Source organism: Engystomops pustulosus, chromosome 8, assembly GCF_040894005.1.
Source record: "Engystomops pustulosus chromosome 8, aEngPut4.maternal, whole genome shotgun sequence".
Classification (NCBI taxonomy): domain Eukaryota; kingdom Metazoa; phylum Chordata; class Amphibia; order Anura; family Leptodactylidae; genus Engystomops; species Engystomops pustulosus.
The window spans coordinates 82,159,497-82,185,992 of record NC_092418.1 but is presented as its reverse complement, the minus strand read 5'-3'; the positions used below and the strand labels follow the sequence as shown (position 1 = coordinate 82,185,992).

The 26,496-nt window shown below is 41.6% G+C and overlaps 1 protein-coding gene across 2 annotated transcripts in view; it reads left to right on the top strand.

The window, feature by feature from the left end:
- The window catches only part of HDAC4 (histone deacetylase 4), a 138,624-nt gene that overhangs the window by 7,801 nt on the left and 104,327 nt on the right, over window positions 1-26,496 (top strand). The window contains exons 2-3 of one of the 2 annotated variants that reach the window (XM_072121503.1): window positions 22,087-22,261; window positions 23,083-23,278. Coding sequence is in view for 1 of the 2 variants with exons in the window: in XM_072121502.1 (XP_071977603.1) it covers window positions 22,240-22,261 (22 nt within the window). In the remaining variant the exon portion in view is untranslated. The remainder of the gene's footprint in view (window positions 1-22,086; window positions 22,262-23,082; window positions 23,279-26,496) is intronic. The other variant, XM_072121502.1, reaches the window with a different exon arrangement.

Sequence of the window (26,496 nt, the reverse complement as noted above, 5' to 3'; positions counted from 1 at the left end):
GGTCCTATCTGTTGTTGGGTTGGGGGGTTACTTATCATTAGTGTAATGTTTAACATCTGTTTAAAACAAGTGCGTATTGCTGTAATTTGTGCCATATCTATTGAGTACAACTAGAGTTACATTAATTGATATTGAATGCACTTCCCTACTCTAGATCCATGGTCACCTTATGGGAACCAGATGAGTGATCCAAGGGAAATGGTGGAGTGTAGGATCCATGAGTCCTGCATTCCCTAGTGGTGTTTACCCCTTGTAGTATAACACTTTCTATCCTGAGATGTTACTCTACTTTCATTGCAGAGGCGTCATTTGGGGCGTGCAGTGAAAGTCATAAAAACATCCCACAAGAAAATGGTGCAAATGCTTTTTATTTCTTACAATTTCACTGCATTTGGATTTTTTCCAGCTTCACAGTGCACAGCATGGGATACTAAGTACTGTTACTAGGAAGTACAATTTGTTATGCAGAAAACGATCCCCTGTATACTGAAAAATAAAAGATGCAATAGAAGAAAAAAATGGAAACACATATTAAAGATGCTATCGTCCCATCCCCCTCACCCGTTCCTTCCCTCTTGTGTCTTATCCTTGTCTTTGGTTGTTATATTGTTTGGTTAGGGAATCTTATTACCCCAGGGTTTATATGGGGAAATGTGATGTTCAGAATAGTGGGGAAAAATGTTAATGGATTAGAATACCCAAATCCCTTGACTGAATTCAAGGATGTGCTTGTTCCTTTCTCTGGTGTGCTCATGTCCAGTGTTACAATGGCAAAAAAAGGGCATCGGCGAGAAGAGGGTTAATCCATGGTTCAGAAAACCTTGCTTAATTGTTTGAAGCAGATACACGCCAAATTCATGGGAGCTTACCTGTAGTGAGTTAGTCTAGAAAACCCCTAGGACAGTGGTGGTGAGCCTATGGCACAGTTGCTGGAGGTGGCACTTGGAGCCCTCTCTGTGAGCACCCAGGCCATTGTCCCAGCACAGAGTTCCCCAGACTGGACTCAAAGAATAATCCTGCAGTCCCAGGCAACTTCAGATAAGCTGCTCTTAGCGCAATTTTAAAAGGACACATCCTTGGCTGCTTAGCATTGTTGGAAAACTGAAAAGATGTGGACAGGGCCAGATTACCTTTTGAGGTCTTTCTGCCGGCCCTACTTTTCTTTGTGGGCATCCTATAGAGAGGCACTTTGTGATAAGTGGGTTTCAGTTGTAGTTTGGGAACTCGGCTTCTATAAAGTTCTCCATCATTGGCCTTCATTTGGCTTCCAGCATTCCGCCAGTGGAGTGGTTCCAAGGGTTCATGGGACCCGCGTCAGCCAATGAGTGGGCTCCTCTGGCCATGGGACAACAAAAGCTATGAAGTCCCCTGGAAAATGGATGTGATATCCCAAGAGGCTACTTGTTGGCTAAAGCGGATCCTGTGATTCTCCCATCCCCCTAAACTTCCAAAAGCAACGTGGGCGCACTGTTTAAAAAAACTTACCAGCATACAACTGTGTTGAAAGTACAGAATAACATGGATGGCAGGCATTGTTCCCCTGCCGAGTCTTGCTTTCTCTCCTTAATGCACATTCTTATCTCCTGCTGGGTTTAGAATATTAACATTTGAAGCTTTAACCAGCCAGAAGCTAAACATGTATTAGCAGAAGAGCAGGATGCACCTGAAATGCAGCATCTACTATTCATTTCTTCCTGTGAGCAAAAAGATGCGTCTGCCTTCTACAAGCATAGATCTCCATAATGACGGTCATTCATGGTGCTTGCTCTAGTGGTAGAACTTCTTATTCTGTCAATTTTAATGTGGAAATATAGTTAAAGATGTGTTGCTATTTGTCCTATTAAAATATGCTGCATGGGCTTCAAACTTGGAGAAATCATGTGAACTGGAATTTTGTATGTTTTATTTTTATTATGGGAGGTTTGTGCAAAATTTTTCTTTGCACAAGGTTTCAAGGTGCTCCTGTATAAGCTGAGATAGACGGAGAGCCCAAAACAGTGCCCACCTGCTATGGCTAAAAGTTATTGCAGATATGGTCATGGTTATGGTTTCACTTATGAAGTGTACCATGGTGCTCCCGGCAACCACTGAAGCTATCAGGAGGCTCTGGGCTTGCTGAACTTCATTGGCAGGGTGCTTCGACTCCCTGCCACCCCGGCATAGAAATGTGCCCAGAGCTCAGGAACGGGTGGCATCAACCCGCAATTTAACATGAAGGTGGCATAATGGAGGAAATGGGCACAATTCTTGGCCATATGTTGGGAATTTCACCTATTTTGAGCCTTGAACTCGAAAACAGAAAACTGGCGCACAGGCCCTGATAATTGTGCACCATGGACTGGCTTTATATTATATGCGCTTAACTAACAGAAATCTACACTGCCCTTCATTGGGCTCCCAGTATGTAGATGTAATGGACATACATGCGAACATTTAAAGTGTAACTAAACAAAATTACATAAATGAAGAGTGCTGGTGATAAATAATATACTTTAGTAAAGAAATCTCTTCCTGTGTCCTTTCTTCCTTATTTAAGCAGTGTGTATATCAGCTTTCTGTCCTGTAGCCACTGATGGCTGTGAGATAAAGAACCTGATGCAGACAGTCCCTTGATAGTCAAATCGACTCACAGTCCTGCTATATCAAAGGAAATTGTCTCTCCAAATGGAAATAGTTGATTATTAGTCGTATCTGTCTGAGTTACACAGAGCGGTGAATGGTTTTCAGATAAACTGCTCACTATAGGATAAAGAAGAAACAGAAAAAAAAACCCAAAGCTTCTTTACTACAATGAATCTCCTCTATCTTGCTACATTGCAATAGTCACTTGCTCTGGGTTCACCAGTGTCCATGTAGACATCTATTAGCTTACCTTCAACCATTTGGTAAAAGTATTAAAGATGGAGGGCCCCTAAAGTTCTGGAACTAGGTGATGATGTGTGTACACTTCGCTCCATAATTACTAGGTGTTTGGTGTCTCAGAATCTATTTGCCAAATTGCTTGCACTTTGTGGACTTTCTGTCTTGTAAAATGGTGCCCCCTATCCTCCTGCCCGTCTTCTCTGTGCCATGTTTAGATGTTCTCCCTTTCTGTAATGAATACATAATGAATGCTCTGGCCGCAGTGCCAGATGTTAACTGCAGTGTGTTCACAGGGAGCAATCACCTTGTGGCTAACCGTGCTCTTAATAGCAGGTATCACCGCGCTATCACAGTGCCAGGCTGACAGACCACACAACAATTAGATCCTTACTTTACTCCAAGCGCCTGCCTGATTTAAAGGGATTAATTCTATGCTGTGATGTTTAGTACGGTTATTATTCACTTCCTACTGCTTAAGGTGGCACCGAAGTTATTATTTTTTTTTACTGTTCAGTTGTATACTGGCTGTTACATTGTATGTTAGATTATGTTCTATTCTCTCTGTATTACGCTCAATACATCTTGCTAGAAATGAACGTGAAAAGAAAAAATATATATGGCCTGCTGCTGCTAAGTGACGCTTTAATATGAAGAATTTTCGGCTTGCCTGCTGTGCGAGGTTACAGATCTGACTTGTATCACTACACTACAGCTACTTCCTTCCTGAACCCGGGATGACAGATGAGGAGTTTCCCTGGATCAATTTATAAGGCTGAATTCACACAGTTTGCAAACTGTATTGCATATAAGGGGGGGGGGGGGGAGTGTTGATAACAAAAGGAAGAAATGTGTCCTTGTGGGGTTTAAAGGGGGCTGTCTAAGATTAAAGAAAAAAAATAACCGCGGGGGCAGTACAAAAAATAAACTTGTACTTGCCTTTTCCGACTCTCCCGGTGTCATGTCTCGCTATCTCTTGGTGCAGTGGTTCTGTTACTCTACCTCGGCTTCCGCCCGCCTGGCACACTCACCCGTTCCCTGTCCTAGCGCTGGGACAAGTTATTGGTTTTCATTATCCATTTTCCTGGATATTCACACATTTTAATGACCATTTACTGGTTCAAAATGACTCCATGCCCTCCATAAACGAGCAGCTGCAAAGCTATGGAAGAAATCGGAGTGGCCCAGTGCACACAGCCCGTGATAGGGCTGCACAGTTCTCTATTGCGCCAAATTAATCGCTGTCTGATGCTGGGTGATTTATCTGGTGCAACATAATCTGGAGAGTTGTACTTTGCAGCTCCTATTAGTTGCTCTAGTTGCACCACAATATTGAATTTTTTGGTGCATAAACTGTTTTCTGTCTGGATAGGCCCCTTTTCGGAGGTGTCGGAAAACAGCCTAAAAATGGTCTAAAACCTTGGGTAAATTGGAACCCAGCATTTTGGGTTCTAATGACTACAGTTTTCTGGCTTGGAGAGATTGTTACTGTCTCGGCCGCTTCATGAGACTGCATCCAGACTGAATGGGGAGGGGCTCTTCCAATCTGTAATGAGCACCTGCGGGGAGCATTTATCAAACTTTTTTTAGTCTTTCTTTTCTGTGACTTTATAGTTTTTTTTTTTTTTTGCACAATTTTTTTGTTTTTGCAACTTTTGTTGCTGCTTTGTCATGCTGTTTTTTTTTTTTTTCTCTCCAGTGTAGCGCCTGATTTGTCAGAAGTTTCTGATGTGAACATCTGAAAAATTTGCACATTTTGCTGTAAAAAGTCAGAATGTTTTGCAAAAATAGCCTCCACTTCAGAGCAAGGGGTAGGCAAGGAGTTGCTTAAACATTTGAGACAAAAAGTTTCACTGGCAAACACTTTCAAGCCTCATATATCAACCGCTAAGATAAATCGGGCAAGCCCAAAAGGATATAGTCACGCATACCAGTAGCGCTGTGTTTACGAGAACGTTGGGCCGCGCCTTGGCCCAATCTTATTAGCTTTGCCAGTAAAATGCATTCAATTACTTATGGATCGTATGCGTTTCACTGGAAGCGCGAATGCGTTTGGGCCTAGGCACACCCCATGAGTTAGTGTTGCGCTTGTAAATGCAGCGCTACCGTACCAATACGTGTCACTGTACCCTTAAGGTTTTGGGCTTGCCTCCTTTATCTTGGAGGTGGATAAATGAAGCATGTGGGCTAACAATACATTAAGACATATATGTTTATGGTTTCATGTAAATTTCATTTGGAATTGTTAAAGTATCTACCGTATATACTCGAGTATAAGCCGACCTGAGTATAAGCAGAGACCCCTAATTTTACCACCAAAAACTGAGAAAACACATTGACTCGAGTATAAGCCGAGGGTGGGAAATGCATTGGTCACAGACCCCCCAGTATACAGCCAACCAGCCCCCTATAGTATACAGCCAGCGCAGCTTGCCCCCAGTAGTATACAGCGCTTGCCCCCAGTATTAAAAAAAAAAAAACAACTTATATACTCACCCTCCGGTGGCCCCGGTGTGCAGCGCTGCTCCAGGCTTCCCGTCTTCAGGCTTCCGCGCCCGTCTTCTTTCTTCTGCTGGGCGCCGCCATTGCTCTCTCCGCGCCGCTGCTGACGTCATACTAGGCGCCCGGGGGAAGAACATGGCGGCGCCCAGCAGAAGAAAGAAGACGGGCGCAGAAGCCTGAAGACGAGCTGCGCTGACATCGGGGGAGCAGCGCTGCACACCACGGCCACCGGAGGGTGAGTATATAAGTTTATTATTTTTTAAAGATTTTTTTTTAACTCGTTTATTGACTCCTGTATAAGCCAAGGGGACATTTTTCAGCACATTTTTTGTGCTGAAAAACTCTGCTTATACACGAGTACATACGGTATTTATGCATGGAGGCCAGGATGGTAATGGTTTTCCTACTCTTTATTTTATGTATGCCTGTGGATTATTCTTTTTGTATTAAAAATACTCCTAAAAATACTGTGAGGAGTATTTTCACAGAAAAAATTGGTGTACTAAAATGGAAGTATAGGATGCACAAAGTTTTATGCTACCCCTCCCACAGTTTCAGTCCTTCCCTTTCATGATTTGAACCCTCTTCCTGCCTTTGTAAATGTAGTACTGCCCCCTATACAGTTAAGTTTCCCCATAGTAAAATAAAGAAAACTTACCATTACTTGTCCTCGGATGAGTGGCACGGATCTGGCCTCTTTCTGTGATGAAGTGATGTAATTGCACCACTGGCTCTGAGATGCTAACCTCCCATGCGCTGTCTGCAGTGTGGCAGAGCAGGAAGCTAACTTGCTCCCTGCTCTGTCTCAGCTTCCAACGGTATCTGTGTCTTGGAACAACATGTCTAAAGGAGGCGTAAAAATTTGGATTATCGCTGGCTTCTGGGGCATCTTGAGGTCCCGTTCACATGCGGCGTTTTCATTGCGTTTTTGGTGAAAACGCGGTTTTCTGCAATGCATTTCAAATATTTTATTAAAATGCAGCAATAAACACCACATGTGAACGCAGCCTGAACTGGAAAAATGTCCCCCACTTCCTGGCTCCTCTTGCCTGTCCTGGGCTGCATGGCACTTCAGGAAGATGCCTTGAATCCTGTCTGGTGAATGCCGTGATGGGATACGGGCCTGTGTGCCTACTGAGAAGGCTCCAAGCTTCCCCATGTTATAGGTTTTCCACCGCTATCCCAAGAATTACTCTTTTGTTGGTTGGTGCCTGCGAGCAATGCTGCACCCTTAATTGTTTCCTCAAATGAAATTGATCACAAAGTAACGGATTTCTTCTATATTTCCACGTTTTCGTCATGTGATTTATGTTCTGGCATGCAATTATATACGTAGGCCAGAGAAGAATTTGCATCAGGCATACTCCTGTAGAGCAGTACTATACTACCCATACACACACCACATTTATCATACGTATGCATCAGCGCTTCATACTTGAGTATTTCAGGAGTAAGTTCCATTAATATTTAATATTTGGGCAATAGCTGCGCATCTAAATGAGCCGTAACTCCATCCCCCCCCCCTCTCGTTTGTGGTGCTAATTTTGCTCATTATGTGTGAGTATTTAATATGCGTCTCCTGATATAGCCCATAGGTGTAAATGACTGTGTTAGGTAAATGTGACTGGCTTCTTGGCTATCAAATACAGATACATACGCAGAAAAACATAGTAGGGCTTTGGTTATCAGGCTATAACTGTTGTAAAACTAATGCCCACAGTACTCATGGGCGGCTGTAGAGGATAGGAGATGTGCGTAATTACATTGTCCTAACATTTGTGCATGTGTTTACACAATGGGGGAGATTTATCATAAGCTGGTACTCTTCCCGCCGGCTAGATCAAGAGGCGCAAATTTTCCCGACACCAGGTCTGACAAAATTCGCAGATTTTTTAAAAAAAATTGCACGGGAAGGGAAAACCTCATTCCCAACTGCTCTTCCAGACGCCGTGCACCCCTACGCCCTCCATGCCCACATGCCGTGGAGGGGCCATAGTTGCTAACATAATTGTAATTTCTGGCCTTCCACAAGAATTTGGAGTTATTTCTACTACAGCAGTGATAAATCTCCCCCCAAAGTGTCAACAGATAACATTGGTTTAACATAACGTAAACACATTGCATTAACCCCTTAAGGACGGAGGGTTTTTCGGCTAATTTCTTGCTCTCCAACTTCAAAAATCCATAACTTTTTCATTTTTACGTGTACAGACCTGTGTGAGGGCTTATTTTGTGCGTAACAAATTTTACTTTCCGGTAATGTTATTTATTTTAACATGCCGTGTACTGCGAAGCTGAAAAAAAATTCCAAATGTGGAAAAATTGAAAAAAAAACGTTCTTGTGGGCTCAGTTTTTACGACTTTCACTCTTCGCTCCAAATAACACGCCTACTTTATTCTTTGGTTCGGTGCGATTGCGGTGATACCAAATTTATATAGGTTTTATTGTGTTTTAATACATTTTCAAAAATTAAACGAATGTGTACAAAAAAGAAAAAAAAAATGTTGCTTCTGACGCTAATAACTTTTTCATACTTTGGCGCACGGAGATGTGTGAGGGGTCATTTTTTGCGAAATGAAGCGACGTTTTCATTGCTACCATTTTGAGGTCTGTGCGACATTTTGATAATTTTTTTATTTCATTTTTTATGTTATGTAAAAAGGTGGAAAAGTCGCATTTCGGACATTTGGGCGCCATTTCCCGCCTCGGAGGTCACCGCCGGCCGTAACCGGTTTTATATTTTGATAGATCGGGCATTTTGGGACGCGGCGATACCTAATATGTCTGTGATTTTTACTGTTTGTTATGTTTTATATGCGTTCTAGGGAAAGGAGGGTGATTTGAACTTTTAATATTTTATTAATTTTTTTTATTTTTTATTTTTTTCACTATTTTTTAGACCATCTAGGGTACATTAACCCTAGATGGTCAGATCGCTCCTACCATATACTGCAATACTACAGTATTGCAATATATGGCATTTTTGCAGGTCATACATTACAATGAGCCACTGGCTCATTGTAACGAACCTGCATAAACCATGTAGCCTCGTGTCAAAAGAAGACCCGAGGCTACCATGGTAACCGATCGCCGCCCCCCGATGATGTTTGCTGGCGGCGTTTAGAGGGTTAATAGCCGCGATCGGTGCAAGCACCGACCGCGGTTATTAGCGCTGGGGGTTTTGTGCAAAATGCAAAAACCCCCACCTCTGTATGAAGAGGACTCAGCCCGTGAGCCCTCTTCATACATCCCTTATACCTCTGCGTCGTAGAGCTACGGCGCAGAGCGTTAAGGGGTTAAAGGAGACCTGTCATCAGGTCTGTGTCACTAGTCCTGTAACCTCTACCTGTTGGAGCAGCTCACAAGGATCCCATCCCAGCCATTATCTAGTTATTTCATATATTATTCATTGTAAAATCACATATTTTTTATCATGTAAATGAGGCTGGTCACATGGTCAGAGGCAGTGATGTCACCGCTGTTACCCCTCCCCTCTCCTCCCCCTGCTCATGTCTGTGTGTAATGTATAGTAAAGCATTGCTGGTATCTGTGCTGCATCTGCTGACATGCTGCATCCTCCTAATACACAGGTGAGAGACACAGACATCAGCTACACATGAATCTGACATGTTCTGCTGTAACATGGCTGCAGCCTGGAGCTGCTGTATCTCTCCTAAACACACACACTTGCACACTCAGGCTGCAGGGGGCGTGGCCACCAGCACCAGGAAGCTCATCATTATACAGCCTCACATCATTATACAGCCTCACATCATTATACAGCCTCACATCATTATACAGCCTCACATCATTATACAGCCTCACATCATTATACAGCCTCACATCATTATACAGGCTGTCAGTCATGCACTGGGGGCGTGGCTGTGCCTCCCACTCATGAATAGAGTGGACAGCTTGAATATGCTAATGCTTCATTGGACATTTCACATGTCATTTGCATACAGCTTTAGGACCTCATTGCTTAGGTTTACAGATATGTAGAGGGACAATGAAGGGATAGAGGCAATGCTCTCTAATGGCTGCTTATGAAAATATATTTAGTTTAGGGGGGTTATTTTGCATGACGGGTTCTCTTTAACACAGCATTTGTATATGTTGACGCAAGGTAATAGGGCACCTCTCCTCAGCTTTTGTTTTGCGTTTTAAAAACACAATGTAAATGCCATAGGTGAACACATGTTTTATGGTTACCTGCGCATGGACGTCTTCTGTTTTCCGCGTCAAACAGGTCTGTTTTTGCATTCTGTAATCCATTGCCAAGCCATATATGTCTAGAAAAACATCCATGTGTCATCCATATGTCATCTATTTTTTCTGATCCGCAAAAATAAAATGAAAGCTGGCAAATGAGATCACTAGCTTCTTCTAGCCTCTTAAAGGGTCACATGATAGTGTTACCTAGCAACTGATCTGCAAATATGGACGGTACATAGATGACAGCTAAATGGGATCGGTATTTTTTTATATTACCTATAGAGTTTTACAAGAAGACATCGGCAGGAATAGGATCTACTCTTGAATTTTCTACAGTCTCCACTTGGACCTGTTACAATCTCGCTCATGTGTATGGGTCAATTGAACTGAATGTGTTTGTGTCATCTGTTTAAAAAAAAAAAAAAAACGGGGGCGGGACTTGACCTGATCGCATACCGTATGTGTTTGATGGAAACGCACACGATCAGTATCCAGCACCCAATGTCTTGAATTATTTTAAATCGTAAACAAGATAGAACACCAGGTTCCTATTACCAATTGCATGTGTTTCAATGGAACCGCATATGTGATCAGGCCAAGCTCTGACCACGTATATGCAAACTCTACATATGCATACAATCTCAGGCAAGGCGCACACGGAGAGTAATAGTTGCAGGTTTGCTGGAGAAGAATTGAAGGTAGCTAACCACACCGATGTTGGCCACCATAAGTTCTCAGCATGTTGCCGCATATTCATTATAAAATGACTATTTATTTATTGGCTGTATCAAGCACTGTTAACACGATAGTCAGTAAATAATAACTTGGTAATTTGTAACAAATTTATAAGCAAAATGCCTCACGTCTACAACATTTCTTTCCACCTTGGGCCCCTTGCATAACCTACTGCAGTTTATGGCGACAGGGCTGTGTAGTGGCATTCTTGTACTTATTTATTGTTTTATAGATTTTATCACTATGAAAATGTAATACTTAAATAGAATACTTTTGTAGATGGTTTTTTTAGTAACACTTCCTAGTAGTTTTGGTGTATAGTTGCAATTTAGATTTGTCTCCAGTTTTTTTTTTTTTTTTTTTTATATTCCCCTATACAGGCGGTCCCCTACTTAAGAACACCTGACTTACATACAACCCATAGTTACAAACGGACCTCTGAATGTTGGCAATTTACTGTACTTTAGCATTAGGCTATAATAAACAGCTATAACCGTATCAGAGGTGTCTGTAATGAAAATTTATTGTTACTCCTGGTTCTTATGACAACCCAACATTTTTAAAATCCAATTGTCACAGAGACCAAAAAAAAATTGTCTGGGGGTTACAATGATAAAGTAAATAGTTCTGACTTGCATACAAATTCAACTTAAGAACAAATCTACAGACTCTATCTTGTATTTAACCCGGGCACTGCCTGTATATGAATATGTCACTAGTTAGGCCCAACCCCTTGAGTTATACAGACAGCATATTACTCCCAAGCAGCATCCTTATTTTTCACATTCCCATAGACCTCAATCGGAAGGCGTGAGCGGCAATCATGCTCAGTAATAGGACTTGCTCAGTTTTTTCTACAGCTTCCACATGGATCTTTAAAAAAAAAAAAAAAAAATGTTTGTGTACATGGGCCCATTGTAATTAGTGCTGTTTTGTCCTCTGGGGAAAATAAAACCTGGCACATGAAAAAAAAAAAACATTTAAGGGCCAAGTATAGGTCTGTTTGCCACCATGTTAGACAAAACTTCTTTGTAGGTGCCTTTGGGACATCAGGACATCGATGTTCCTCATTTTGATAAGGGGATTGTGGAAATGTGCCATTGCTAGTTGGAATGAGCTCTGCTTCCATTCAGTTCAGTCTCTGCTCAGAGACAGAAATGTGGCAAGGAACAGTTCTGACCAGGCTTACTAAAGAATTTCTGCAGCACTCAAGGTTCCTAAGAGCACAGTGGCCTCCATAATCCTTAAATGAAAGATGTTTTCTCTTCCTTGACCTAGCCGTCCAACCAAACTATTAAATCGTAGGAGAAGAGCCTTGGTGAGAGAGGTAAATAATAACCCCAAGATCACTGTGGCTGAGCTCCAGAGATGCAGTAGGGAGATGGGATCAAGTCACAAAGTCAACGAACACTGCAGTCTCCACCAGTCAGGGCCTTATGGCAGAGTCTCCCGACAGAAGTCTCTCCCCAGTGCAAGATATTTGAAAGCCGCATACAGTTTACAAAAAAACACATGATGGACTCACAGACTATGAGAAATGAGATTCTCTGTTGAGACGAAGATTGAACTTTTTAGTTTTAATTCTAAGCGGTATATGTGGGGAAAACCAGGCACCGCTCATCACCTGCCAAATACAAGCCCAACAGTGACACATGGTGGTGGCAGCATCATGTTATGGGGGCAGGGATAGGGCGACTGGTTGCAATTGATGAGGCCAAGTACAGAGATATATCCTGGATGAAAAGCTCACCCAGAGTGCACTGGACCTTAGACTAGACTGAAGATGAGCAGTGGCCTCAGTACAACTGTGACCATTCCTGAGCCCTGACCTAAACCCAATTGAGCATTTCTGCAGAGACTTGAAAATGGCTTCCACCAACGTTCACCATCCAACCTGAGGGAACTGGAGAGGATCTTCAAGGAAGAGGCAGAGGATCCTCAATCAGGTGTGAAAAACTTGTTGCATCATTCCCAAAAAGACTCATGGCTGGACTAGCTTTTACTCCATACTGAGCAAAGGGTCTGCAATCTACATTGGCTGCAATGAAAGTGAAAAATTTAAAGGGGTCTGAAAACTTTCCGTACCCACTGTACATATTACTTATCATTTAAAGGGAACATGTTACCACGTTTGCACATATACAGCCAGTGACAGGTCCCTATAGAGCTCTAATAACTGACTGACACCCTTCTTTTAGCTAAAAATTGTTTTGCTTACATCCACAGAAATCACCTTTTATCTTGTATTACCTGGCATCAGAGAGGGTGTGTCCTGCTCGTCCGGCCCCGCCTATCTAATCCTCCCCATGCCTTACTGGTCACAGTTTGTCATGTGATCAGGGTGACAGCATTTCAGGTACTTTAGCCTCTTAATAGGAAACTGTACATCATGCACGTATCTGACCACATGAAGTCACAGCTGTGATTTCATGTAATCACATACATGTTGCACAGTTTGCTAGAAGGCTAAAGGACCTGCGATGATGTCACTGGTCACATGTAATGAATATAACACAAGGCACCATGTCAAAAAATTTGACACCATTTCCTATCTGTAAATAGAGCTTTAAATGTATGAGTTAAATATTAGCAGATGGTCCTTCAGTACAAGGAGGCAGAAGAGTTATTTGAAGAGACACATAACTGTCAGTCACAATAATGGGACGTGGTTCACTGGCAGCCTAAGACTGCCTGAGAAGAGTTGGAAAACCCAGACATGAGTCAGAAAAGCTAATTTGCATATCAGAAAAACTTCAATAATTAAGATAGTGCCTCACTAGCAGCTAATTTTAGCTGATATTGGGAGTACTTGTAACCCTTTGTCAGCAGACATTGTTATTCAGGGTGGTCAAAATCTGGTGACCGGTCCTCTTCTATATATTCGGCAGTTCTAGAAGATGACAGCCCCGAGACCATTTTATTTATTTATTTATTTATTTTTTTAAAGATGCCATTGTTATTTCAGTAAAGCTCAAAATCTGGTTTTTAGTCCTACCCTTCATCTGCTTTCTACAAACCTAGAGACTTCTGGAGAATGAGTCATGAGTTGTCAAAGCTATGTACCTTGCAGTAGGTAACAAATCTAGGAATTAAGCCTTTCTTTTAAGGGTGCACGGAGTAGGCGTACACATTTCCTCAAATGAAAATAACCTATAATTTTACTTACAAGTGTGTATTTTTAGTAATCATGGCTGCTTGTTGCAAAGGATTTTATACATCACACGCCCATGTTCATGTTATGTATATGCATTGAGGGGGATTTACTAAGCAAAATCGCAGCACAATTCTGTTGAACTTGGTCGAAAATGCCTCACACCTCTTTTATTAAGGGTATTTAAACCAGTTGTTGAAGTGAGCCTAGCTTTTCTGGAAAATGAGTGGCTAATAATTATGTATTCCATAGTTTAGCATTTTTTGTATCATTACATAGGTTGTCCAAACTCGGGAAGTTATCCCTATCCTGCTGATTGGGGATAATTGACAAAGTTGGGATAATGCCTCTAATTAAACCAATAAATAGGAGGTTTAAGCAGTGTCATGACTATAGGGGTTACAGTTGCGCCTAGGCTCATAAGTTGGGGGGGAGGCAAGAAGCCATTTTATAAAACCTTAATGGCAACTATATAGCAAGTTACTGATTATGTAGAGAAATAAGCTACTGCGGAGGTTTCATCCTCTTATTCCATGTAAAATATTATAGAAGTATCTTCCTTATATAGAACCTATGTAGAGCTGAGCTTCTGTATCTGTCTAAGCTGCTACTATTTTCTTAGTATTTTTTTGTAAGTCTAGGTCAACCTCACTGCGATGAAAGGAAAACTGTCACAATTAAAGGGATTTTTCATCAATGGATCAGTGGAATACTGGCCTGCCCATCGGGGAACAGAGACAGAAGCTCAGCTTCATTCTGTGTGTTGTGGCAGGGTTGGGTAACTGCAGCTCAGCTCCTATTTGTGTGAATGGAAGCAATTATACAATGACACAGCAGAAGTGGTAGCATTGAGCTATGATTCTAAAGGGAACCCAGAGCCTGTAGGTAAAACTGCATGTCCCTTGTGAATTTCCATAAAGAGTTGTTCATCTTTGCCTTGTTTCATCAGTTTGTTGCCATGTATAGCCTGATGATTGTGACCCGACAGACACCTGTGGCTCCGGGATTTTCACTCTTTCCTTAAGGTCCTGGGTTTGAATCCAAACAAAAGGTTCTCCGAGTGTTTGCCTGGGTTTTCTCCCACACCCCAAAAATTCATTGTATGGTTTATCAGCAGAGGTGACGAGGTTTTCTTACAGTGCTGTGGAATATGTTAGGGCTGTTCTAAATGATTAAAATAAACATTACATCAAAGTATAAAAACGCTAAGTATTTTCATGTACAGTACAGGCAGTCCCCGGGTTACATACAAGATTGGGTCTGTAGGTTTGTTCTTAAGTTGAATTTGTATGTAAGTCGGAACTGTATATTTTATCATTGCAATCCCAGCCAGATCTTTTTTGGTCTCTGTGACAATTGGATTTTAAAAATGTTGGGTTGTCATTAGAATCAGGATTAACACTAAAGCTTCATTACAGACACCTGTGATAACTGTTACAGCTGTTTATTGTAGCCTAGGACTAAAGTACAGTAAATTACCAAAATCCAGAGGTCCGTTTGTAACTAGGGGTTGTATGTAAGTCGAGTGTTCTTAAGTAGGGGACCGCCTGTACAGCTTTTTCTATTTGTACTGCAAATTTGAGGTCCTCTGACCGAGATGGGTATATAGATGGGTTCAAAGTTAATTATAAGGTAGGTTTTGCTGTTAAAAGGCAATCTACTGTCAAAATAGATTTGGTCTTATATTTAATATCCATGGACTCCCTTTGCTAATAAGCCTGAAGTGCTCTGTGGAGTGTTGTCTGAACTCCTGCTTGCAGTTTCGCAGGTTGTTACACTGTGCAGGAGCACTTCCCCCTTCCTCTCTCTGTGTGCTGAACCTTCCTCTTAGAGGGGTGGTGGAGACATTGTAACAGCTGGTAAACGAAAACGCATAGGAGCTTTGTTAACGCCCCCCCCCCCCCCCAGAGTCTTTCATGTTTATTAGCATAATTTTAAATGTTGCTTTTAGAAGGAAGGAGTCCATGGATAACCATGGAAGATGACCACAGTCACTGTGCCTGAATCTAGGAGTAAGTGCCCCTGGTTTATCATGCTTGATTTAGATGGTAAATTTCTTTAAAGAATTATACCACTTAACTTGGAATTTCATGGGTGGTGAATGTGTACTGTGCTATGAGGACCTGTCATGTATCTTAGCATGTCTATTTTAGGAAATACTTGCATTTTTTTTCTTTGAGTTATCTGGTTATATAATCTCATGAACCTTCTTATTTCTCAGTTATTTCTCCTGAAATTTATCATTTGGATTGCTTGGTTTTATCAGCCCATGCAGTAGTCTTTAGGCACACCACTTTGTCTAGGATAAACATCCAGGATTTATCATATACATTTGTAGGAGGAATACGGTAACTGGGGAATTATCAGGAGAGATGATCTAGAATTGGCAGTGCATTTCTAAAGTTGCAAGAGATCCCTGTTACAGATGTGCAGACCTTGTTCACACAACCAATCCCTTGCAGAAAACTTTAGAACTTTTGGTTTACTTTGTACCTATATCCCCTGTAATTGGATAGATGTGTGCAAAAAAAAAGTCAAGTGTTGCTAGAAGTGGCAAAGATGTAACAGCTTCCCATAGGATGCAAACATTTACACCAAAATGTTGCTTGTCCATATATCCAAGATGTAAGATTATGTGTATTTTTTAATTTAACTTGCTTTCCAGCCTATCTAAAATAAAAAAACAGCTTTAAAAATAGTTGCGCTAACAAATTTAGGTTACGGTACTTTACAAAGCTTCTACGCAGGCCTATGTTTCCATGTTAACAATCTGTGTTGACTGACCGTACAACCCTTCCATCTGTTTCTTACAAATATACTTTTAATACGCTAGGGAAAAAAAACTTCAAAAGATCAAAAGAACTATAATAACAATTATAATGCATCTTTATAAAGCACCGTTACTACAGGTCATGAGGTACATGTACAAACAGTAATCACATAGTCAGATGAAAGAATAGGAGTGAAGGCCCCTGCTCGCAAGAGCTTACAATCTTAATATGGCTGCAGCTATATGGCTACAAAGCAATGAATCACCACTCTAGACATTTTTGTAAAAAAAAAATTGCATAAAAACATTTTGTACCCTTAATTGACAACTTGGTGTTACCACATGTCGTGTTGTCCCTACACATTCTGACATTACAGTAGATGGTTATTCCTGACTGTGTGAGGACACACCCCATTGATGGGGCAGTAACACCCAGTTGTCAACTTATTATTAATTCTTCTAGTAAAAGCAAAGGAGCTGCACAGCATAAAGGTCTAAGCAAAGAATGGGGATTTAATAAAAATTACATATTTTGTGAACAGTTTTTTATTGATTTAATACAGTTTTTACAACGGAGACCAGCATAAGTTAAAAAAAAAATTAACATTTGAGGCTGCGTTCACACATGGGGTTTACATGGAGTTTTGCTATACAACAACTGAGGGGAGAAGATTAGCCTAATCACAGTGCTGTTAACATTTGCGTTTACATAGTGTTCGCATTTCATTTGTCTTAACTGCATTTTTACATTTTGTTAACATATTGTGTTAACATTGTGGTTTTTAAACACAAATGTAAAAAGCAACGTAATTGTGCATATCTCCCCTCCCCAGCTTTTGTATTGCTTTTAAAAACGCAATGTAAATGCCACGTGTGAGTGCAGCCTGATGAACACAGACACAGGTAAAAGCCCTTTGTAATTAGTTTTTGGTGTTCTACCCTACCCACATGATGGGGATAACAATCTTATGGGTTACGGTCCGACAGCTGGAACACTGACCAATCTGAAAATGGGGGAGCGAGGGGGTGTCCCGTTTTTACTACTTGATGGAATGGTAATAATGCGTCCTGGGAATGTCCAAAATTGAGGTGCGCAGTGCTTGGTTATCTTAGTGGGGATTATGGAGGTGGCCAAGTGCTGTGCTCTGTGATTTCTGATACTCCTATACTATGAGCTCCTCTCATTAGTGCGAACGGGACCCCTCCTCTGGTGATCTGTGGGTGTCCATTCTTGTGATCGGTATTGGGCACCCAGGCAGTCGCACCCTCACCGATACGTTTATTGTCCATGCCTCTAATAGTGTGTTGATCGATATTTTTCTACAGGGACAGTATAACAAGTTATTTGTGCAGAAGAAGAACATATCTGGGTCTCCAGTGTTCTGATTTAACAACTCCCGCTATGATCCTCTGCTTTCCGCCCCCTTTTTAACTTCCTATAATCCACATAACAGGTCATTAGGGTGAAAATAGACTTTATGAAAGCTTCTGTACATGAAATGTTAACTTCCTATGGGGGAAATTAATACAGTTCCCAAACTGCAGGACAAAGCCGGAGAAAACTGGACCCCTTTATCTTATCCGTAGGGGACGGAGTTAATTCCTTCCAGTAGAGATGGCAGCTTATACAACACGTTAACTGCCCTGTTCTGTTCTTCTACTGTGTACACTCTACATGGATGCACTGCCCCAGCCTCCATGTCTAGGTAATGGGCCTAGCGTTTGTCTTCCTGCCGAGGAGCTTCTGCAGTAGGAATGATCGTGTTCAGTAATGGCTGGAATCACACCGCGCTATATTCCACTCTCGAAAACCGGTTGCCAGGGTGACCAAAAAGTATTTGCTTCAATCCAGTTTTTTCCCCCAGACAGGCTGCAATTTAAACCTTCAAAATAATTATTTGGCACGGTGTGAAGTTTCTGTACAGACGAGGTACACATTTCTCATGGTGAGTGGGCAGAGCTGGGCTGGTTTACAGATCATCCAGCACTTGTGAAAGAGATGTAATGAGTTGGTGACATTGTCTCCGCCGCATCACACAAATGCTTCCACTAGAACAAAACACCAAGTAATGTGTTTGCTTGATGATGTTTTGATCTCTGATGTTTTAAGCTGTTTATTCTTGTTGCCAATAGGTGTTTTTTTTGTTTTTTAACTCTTTTGTCAAGGAATTGTTTTTTGTAAATTTCATGGTGTTCCATAACCCCTATAACTGTTGGTTAAATATCAAACTTTATTACTTTGCTGTTGTCACTTCCTTGGTTCCCTCCTGGGTTTAGTGGTGCCAAACATCTGATGTGAACACCATGAGGTCACTTCTACGGCCCAAGTCATTATATCATTACTAAAAGAGGAAGAATGGAGACAAGCAGAGGAACAGTGAGCCATTGATATTAAGCTCAGTTACGCCTGTAAGTCGCGTTTCCCCTTCTGTTAAGTACAGGTGGTCCCCTACTTAAGAACACCCGACTTACAGACAACCCCTAGTTACAAACGGACCTCTGGATTTTTGTAATTTACTGTACTTTATTATTTAAAATAAACAGCTGTAACGGTTATCACATTCCGTTCTTGGTTTCCGTTACACGGCCCTGAAATGTATAGTGTAATGGTAACCCCCGACTCAGGTGTGAACAGCGTTTTAGAGTGGGATTGTAGTGTCAACTTTTGTAATTGGCCAACTCCCGTGTCTCACCCTTTAATTTACATGTTCTTCTTGCATTTGGTTATCTGCCATGAACAAGAGAATCTGGCAAGAGCCTCTCTATACAGTAAACCATGATGGCGGAAGTACTGGTACATGTTTTCTGGGTGTCTAAACCCACAAAAATGGATGAATTTAGACCATTTCTATTTAATGTATATGGAGGTGGTAGAGGGTCATAATCCACAAGCTACATACACTTAATTTGATCCAGTGTTTGAATCAAAGCCATTAAAATAATACATGTGGGAAAGGTTTATCAGAAATGTTTGAGGTAAAACTGTTGGTTGCCCATGGAAACCAATCAGAGCTGAGCTGTTATTTTATAAACCTTTGTGGGAAGATGAAAGCTGAGCTCTGATTGGTTACAGTGGGCAACTAGAGCACTTCTGATAAATCTCCCCCATAGACTTTACAAGGCTCAGATGTTTACAATTTATAAAATATTACTATATATACATCTTCACATGGGCACATGGGTTTGCATTTGTCGATGTATAGGTCTATATTGAATGATGCTAGTACAGGCTTTGAAGGACTGCCTGCGCTGGATACCACACAAGTCGTACTTCAAACCTTTTGGGGTTTCCACATATTTTACTACAGGAGACCACGCTTTAGGCCTTTGTTGATAAAATAAGGGCTTATAGGCCATTTTTACACGTGTTCTATAGCAGTGATGGCAAACCTTTTAGAGTCTGAGTGCCTAAACTACAACAAAGACCCGCTTATTTATCGCAAAGTGCCAACACAGAAATGTAATTTGTGATTTATACTCCCTTCTCTGTCACAGTTTTCATTGATACCAGCACTCCAGAGGACACCAATAAAGCAGAAAATATTCCCAGGTAGAGCGGTCACTTTATAATAGCTCTGTGCACAGCAAGTCCTGGGCTGTCTGGGACTGCAGGAAGATACCTGGAGTCATCTCTGGTGACGGCCTGAGTGCCCACAGATAGGGCTCTGAGTGCCACCTCTGGCACCAGTGCAATAGGTTAGCCATCACTGTTCTATAGGGTTCTTGCCTATTGCATACAGCGGGATCCAAGTAGTTAGATCGACATTAAACTAAGGTCCCCCCCCCCCCCCCTTCCATTTTATTACTTTAAAAGACTTTAGGTTTTCTGTTCTGGGAAAAAAAACCTCTATTAAATTGTGCAAAATTATAAAAAAAAAAAAAAAAAAAAGGATTAACTCTTCTAATAATGTCACCCTGGGATCGGCCAGGTTACAAGCCGTCTCTTTTAAAATCACAGTGACCCCCATTATACTCCAATCAGCAAGTTTTCCTCTTTAATTTGAAAAAAAAAAAAAAAAGCCCAAATTTTTCATCAGACTTGTCACGCCCGCATAAAATCTTTAATAATTTTGACCGTAGTGAAAGTGGTTGGTAATTTGGTCTTGAAAATGTGTCACAGCGTGAATGTTTAGAATATTTAGTGGCCCAGTAGGGCAGGAGCACTGCCGGGATTCTGGTGTACAGATGTATATGCTGTAAAATGCTGCCCCCCCCTTCCTTCCATTCAACAGAAATGGCGCCTTGTCAAGAATGCTGCATTAATTATTTGTAACCCGTAATTATAAACCTGATACATTTTGTACTGCAGCTATATAATTTCTACTACCAAACAGCCAATGCCTAATTATTTGTTTAGTGTTGATGCTTTGTGCTGTTTTGGAAGCTAGATTTTTGAATAGGGGGTTTTTCTTTTCATTTTTGACATGGGGTTTATGAGCACTTTTATTTTTTCCTTTTTAAACCTCAGTTGTGATCCTAAGTATGGTATGTACATGAACTTGTGATTACATGGATGTGATTTTTTTTTTTTTTTCCCGTTTTGATGAAAGTTTATCCAATTTTTCGTAGTTCAGCAAATGTTTGTGTATATTCTGATGATTTTATCATTTGTTTTTGTTTGTACTCTTCTTCTATAATTTCCTAATGAGCAAAAAACCCTATCAACACTTTTGATATATTCGTTTTTTAGTAGATAAGGAGATTTTCCATGACACACCTTTTCCTAAATCTAGATCTTTGTTCGATCCAGTTCAGACCTCTTCTGTAAGGGCTCATTCACATGGCCGCACAAAATTTGCATCCACATGTACGTCCCCATAGACGGCAATGGCGGCCCGCTGGCGGTACGGTGCCATACACTGCAAAAAGATAGAGCATGCTACCTCCTCCTCACATCCAGCACACGTTTAAATCCGGCCCAAGAACGCATTGTGTGGCAGCGCCCTAAGAGTGATGCCACACATGGCGTTTTGAACCCGTTTTTGGTCAGCTTTTAAGCAGTCTGTTGAACGCATGCAGGTTTTTTGAAAAGCTCATGCGGGATTTGCCAGGTTTTGCCAATAATCTTAATTAAAACCGGTCAAAAATGCGTTTTTGGACGGACTGCTTAAAAACGGGCCAAAAACTTGTTCAAAACGCCACTTGTGCCATCACCTTAAGGGTTGCAGTTTGACTTGCGTGCAAATGTCCTGTCAAATTTTGTTGGGTCTTATCAATTATTATATCAATCTATAATAAACAATAGTTCTCTTCGATTTGACCAGTAGTGCTACATCTCTTGCTTCGATATTTTTTTTTTTTTGCATGAGTAATAGAAGATTGCTTGTTCAGATTTATTCTACTCTAAAAAGAAAGGTCTTTGATGCATTTTACAATAAAATACAATTTTGAAACCCTCTCCACCCAGGCTAACTTTTGGCAAATGTTGTATTTGTAGAAGCCTTTTGGATGCATTCCATGTATATAGGGAGCAGTATGAACAGAGCCTAAGCTTGTCATAGGCTGCATTCTTGTTGGCATTGTATTTGACATTCCTCACACGTCTATTATTATAATGCTTCGTGCCTAAAAGAAGCAACTCATGTGTAAGGAATTGCTTTTTATGCAGTCCACTAATATATTCTCTTAGTCTGTTCAGTGCTTTATATTCATTGACCGCATCACTGAGGCCTCCATGTCACTAGCATTAGTTAGCCTTTGGTTTTAAATTACCCCAAATTCCCTGGGGATTTAGTGCCTAGTGGTGCTTTGTATGTCTTGTAGCTCAGCTGGAAGATCTGGACATGGAGTATATTTGCACATAGTAGTGGATGCTGTTCAGAACTATAAGTAACCTCTGCTCTCCGTCTACAGGTCGGCACATTTGGAAAAAACACACTAGTGGCTTCATGTTGGCAATCCTGGATTTTCTTCACCCTACGGTGGCTCTTTCATGTCCTTTCGCATAGTCCCCTTTCTGCTCATTGGCTCTGGTTTTAATTCATTGAAGAATCCTCTTGGACGGACATGAGCTCCCAGACTCACCCAGGTAAGTTTTAGTTGTATTTTGCCTATAAAGTGGATTTGCCATTTAAGTGTGTCGATTCATCGGACGAAATATCAAAGATTTAACGCCATACCAAAGAACTGCGTCTGCCTTTTAGCCCTTTCTTTCTTTTTTTTCTTTTGCTCACACATTATGGTACGTTCATGAATTAAACACAATTTGGAGTAGCGTGTTGCTCCGTAGAATAATAAACACTGTGCCTGAGGTGCCGTCCCACCTACAGCCAGGGAACAGATGGCTGGAATATGCTGAATGTGTTTGTTTAGGTATATGGAGAGTTTTTGTGCTGAGGTCCTAAGCAGGTTTTTGTGCTCGTCTCTAGGAGTCTCATTAGCTCCAGACCCAATCGCTGCACCCCCCTTTCTCCCCACGAAACTCAGTAAAAGTTTTATATTTTATTGTAAATCGGGAATAATAAATTGCGCTGCCCGTTATTCTAGCCGTAACAATGCTGAGAAGTTCTTCCCTTTGAACACCTCAGGCGTATATTGTTTATGGTAAATCTATCTGGTGTTGAAAGGGTTTAATGAGGGGTGGGGGGTGCGGGTGATTTAGGAGGATGTCAGCAGTTTTCGAGGCTTTAGCTAGTGCTTTCAGACTGGCTCAAGAGAATCCCATGCTTTATTTAATGGCTGACTTGTGATAATGCCTTTCCTAGCTTCTGTTCATTGCTTGCTCGGTGCCTTTTGATCCTGAGAGCGATGAAACAAGATCTATTTATAGCCGGCTGTGAACTGGCTGTTCTGTGTTGTATCGGGCCTGTTTTTCTAAAGATTTGTTATGCCCTTCCCTCTTGTTAACAGGCAGCGAGATAGGCGGTCTTCTCTGCAGCGTTTATTCCTCTTTTCCAGAAATTTCGGTGCGGGCAAGCGTCTGGGATTTTATTCCGTTTTGTGTAGGAGAGGAACTGTCAAGACTTAAAGCTTTAACCATCTCATCGGAAAAGTGGTCAAACTGCAATCAGGAGGAGCTGAACAGATTGTACATTGTGTCTTGCAGGTAGCATATTATAGAGCAGGAGGAGCAGTGTACATGGTGTCATATCCGCAGGCTGCATGTTATACAGAAGGTGGAGCGGAGGAAATTATATTTAACTCTAGCATGCATCCTGTAGTTGAAACACTGGGGCAGACATATGAGAGGCGTCTCAAAGTAAGGCTACATTCACACGATGTATGGCCGCCGTACCGTAGTATGGAAGGCATACATCAGCGTCTGGAATTGGCGCTGCTCACCCCCGCCCATCTCCATAGTAATAGACGGTACACGGGGCCGCATTACGGGGAAAGATAGGACATGTCTTTCTCCCAGCGACGAAATGGTGCCGCACGTGTGTTGCACCGTACCGCTCCTTTACAGCGCTGTGCGCCCATTGCAGTCTATGGGGGACATATACACGCCATGCATAAGTTCCCCATATGCTCGTGTGAATGTAGCCTAACAAAGTGCACTGTGTGACCAGACAAACTATCAAGATTCTATTCATTTAAATATTTAATTGCACCAAACTTTTTCTCCTTAAATCCATACACCCCTTTCAAGGGCCACACCTCTTATGTCATAAGTCATTAAAATATCTAAAAACTCTCCTTAAACCTTTGACTAACAGAAGTGCATAGTATTTAAGACATTTATTTTATGTAAATTATGATAGAATTTTGTTAAGTAATTTTACATAACAGGATGGATTTTAGTAATCTGCTCAGCTCCTTCTGCTCTATAACATGCTGCCTGGAGATACAACACTGTACAATTTTCTCAGCTCTGCCTTTTCTACAACATGCTGCCTGCAGACACTGAGTAGATTGTACATAGGGGCACATTTACTTACCCGGTCCCTGCGAGATCCCCAAGTTGTGTGTGTCCGACGAGGAAGCGCCCGAGATCCTGCATGTGACGCTTCCCCTCTGAGGTCCGCCGGAGTTCACTTTCTTCCCAGCGTATGTGAGTGCATGTCATGCGACACAATTTGACTTGTTAAATCCCGCGCATAGTCTGAATTCGTCGGATCATCCGCTTCCCGCCCCTCGGCTTTTTCACGTGAAAGCCGGCACAATTGCAACACAAAACGTGCAACGCGATTCCCGAAAAGTCAGGAAACCGAAAACGAAAATGCGGCAGCGGGACCATTAGTAAATAAGCCCCATAGTGTTCCTTATGTAGGCAGCATGTTATAGAGCAGAATTTGCTAGCTAGATGTAGAAATGGTAATGTGGGATAGGTCTCCATAATAAATATTTGCTTATTTTTGCTTAGTAATCCTGTAGGTGGACCTACTTTTTGATGTTATAGTTTTTTTGTTTGTGCACATTTGCCCAGCAAAAGCTGAGGCACTGCTGACTGGACCCTTAGCCCAAAATGTGCAGAGCTCGACGCTTAAGGGTACACTCACACGTTCCGTTGGCAATACGTTTTGATACGCAATGCAATCGGAACGGAGAGGGGCTTGTGCTGATTGCATCTGTGCATCAGAGGAAATGCAGATGTGAACGGCACAAGCCATTTCAAAACATGTTGCCAATGGAACCTGTGACTATGCCCTAAAACAGTGATGGCTAACCTATGGCACTGGTGCCACTCGGAGCCCTTTCTGTGGGCACTCAGGCCATCACCAGAGATGACTCCAGGTATCTTCCTGCAGTCCCAGACAGCCCAGGACTTGCTGTGCACAGAGCTATTTTAAAGTGACAGCTCTACCTGGGACTATTTTCTGCTATATTGGTGCCTCAGAGTGCTGGTATCAATGAAAACTGTGACAGAGAAGGGAGTATAAATCACAAATTACATTTCTGTGTTGGCACTTTGCGATAAATAAGCGGGTCTTTGTTGAAGTTTGGGCACTCGGTCTCTAAAAGGTTCGCCATCGCTGCCCTAAAACGTGTGTTACTCTCATTCTTTTGAAGCTGTTAGTTGGTAGGCTGCACTCCTCCTGCTCTGTAACATGCCATTCTCACAGATGCAACAGGTTTGTTTTATTATGTAACTTGTTGCTTAGATACTTTTTTTTGTTATATTTTCTCGTTGTTTTAGATGTCTATACTTGCTGTTGGTCAATGGTAACATTCTTGTTTATACTCTGAGATTTCCCCTTTATCAATGGCTGCATTTTCTGCATTGTTTGCGTCTCAATCCTTTAGTTATCTCCCGCTTGACATCTAGAAACAGAAGGCCCCTGCTGAAAGATCCTTTTATTTCAGCCCTTTCCTTGTACTTCTCTCCTGCAAGGCAGTAACGTCATTCTTCTAATCATCTTCCAAGAGGCTCCAGTGACGCTGCTTGCCTGAGGCAGAGCTCTCTTCTTCCTATGCTGGAGGAAAGCACTTAGAAGGGAAAACCTTGTGTGAATGAATATTTCCTTTGGATGTGTAGGGACAAGATGCTCTCACATAGGTGTGGCTGATCTCCAGATTAGCGTTCTTGAAAAACCCTGGGATTTTTTAAAGATGAGAACTGTAACAATAGTATTATTAAGCTGTACTGTTTTTTTACCTAGAAGTCTTGAGTGTTACTGTTTAAACATTTTGATGCTTGGATTAAATATTCTTATTGTGAATATTGTATGTAGAATCTCATTTTATAGGGGGATAATGGGAATTTGATTTTGAACATCTGTACTTTGAATACATTATCAATATTATCAGTTTGTTGGCAGCACAATGTTTGGATGTATCCGGTGTCGAACAATCTGGTTATTGGGGAGCCTGACAAATGGGATCTTGCTTTTCACAAGAATATGGGTTCCATTCCATTTGCTCCATTCAATGTCTATAAATAGTAAATGAAATGGACAAACAACAAGCTGTCTACCGGGGCAAATATAAGAGGAGCTGAGATGTGATACTGTGGTATGGATAAACGGCACAAGCTGCTTCCCGCTCTGTTCATAGCAGAAAATTTACAAAGTTTACAACCACGTTAGAACTGGTTAATATGTAATAATTTGGTGATCCTGGGCTGGCAGCTGGGAAGCAGCATAGGTGGCCTTATCTACTGTGCGTTGCAAGGGTGCAGCCACACGTTCAGTTTTTCAGATGCAGTTTTTGAAGCAAAAACAGGTGTGAATCCTAATGGGTGAGAACTTATCATTATGAAGTGCTACTCTTCTATTTTCACTCCACTCGTGGTTTGGAAATCAAAAACTGCAGCGTCGGAAAACCTGACTGAAATGCGGCCACGGGATCCTTAGTAAATAAGCCCCAATGTATCATTTGCCATAA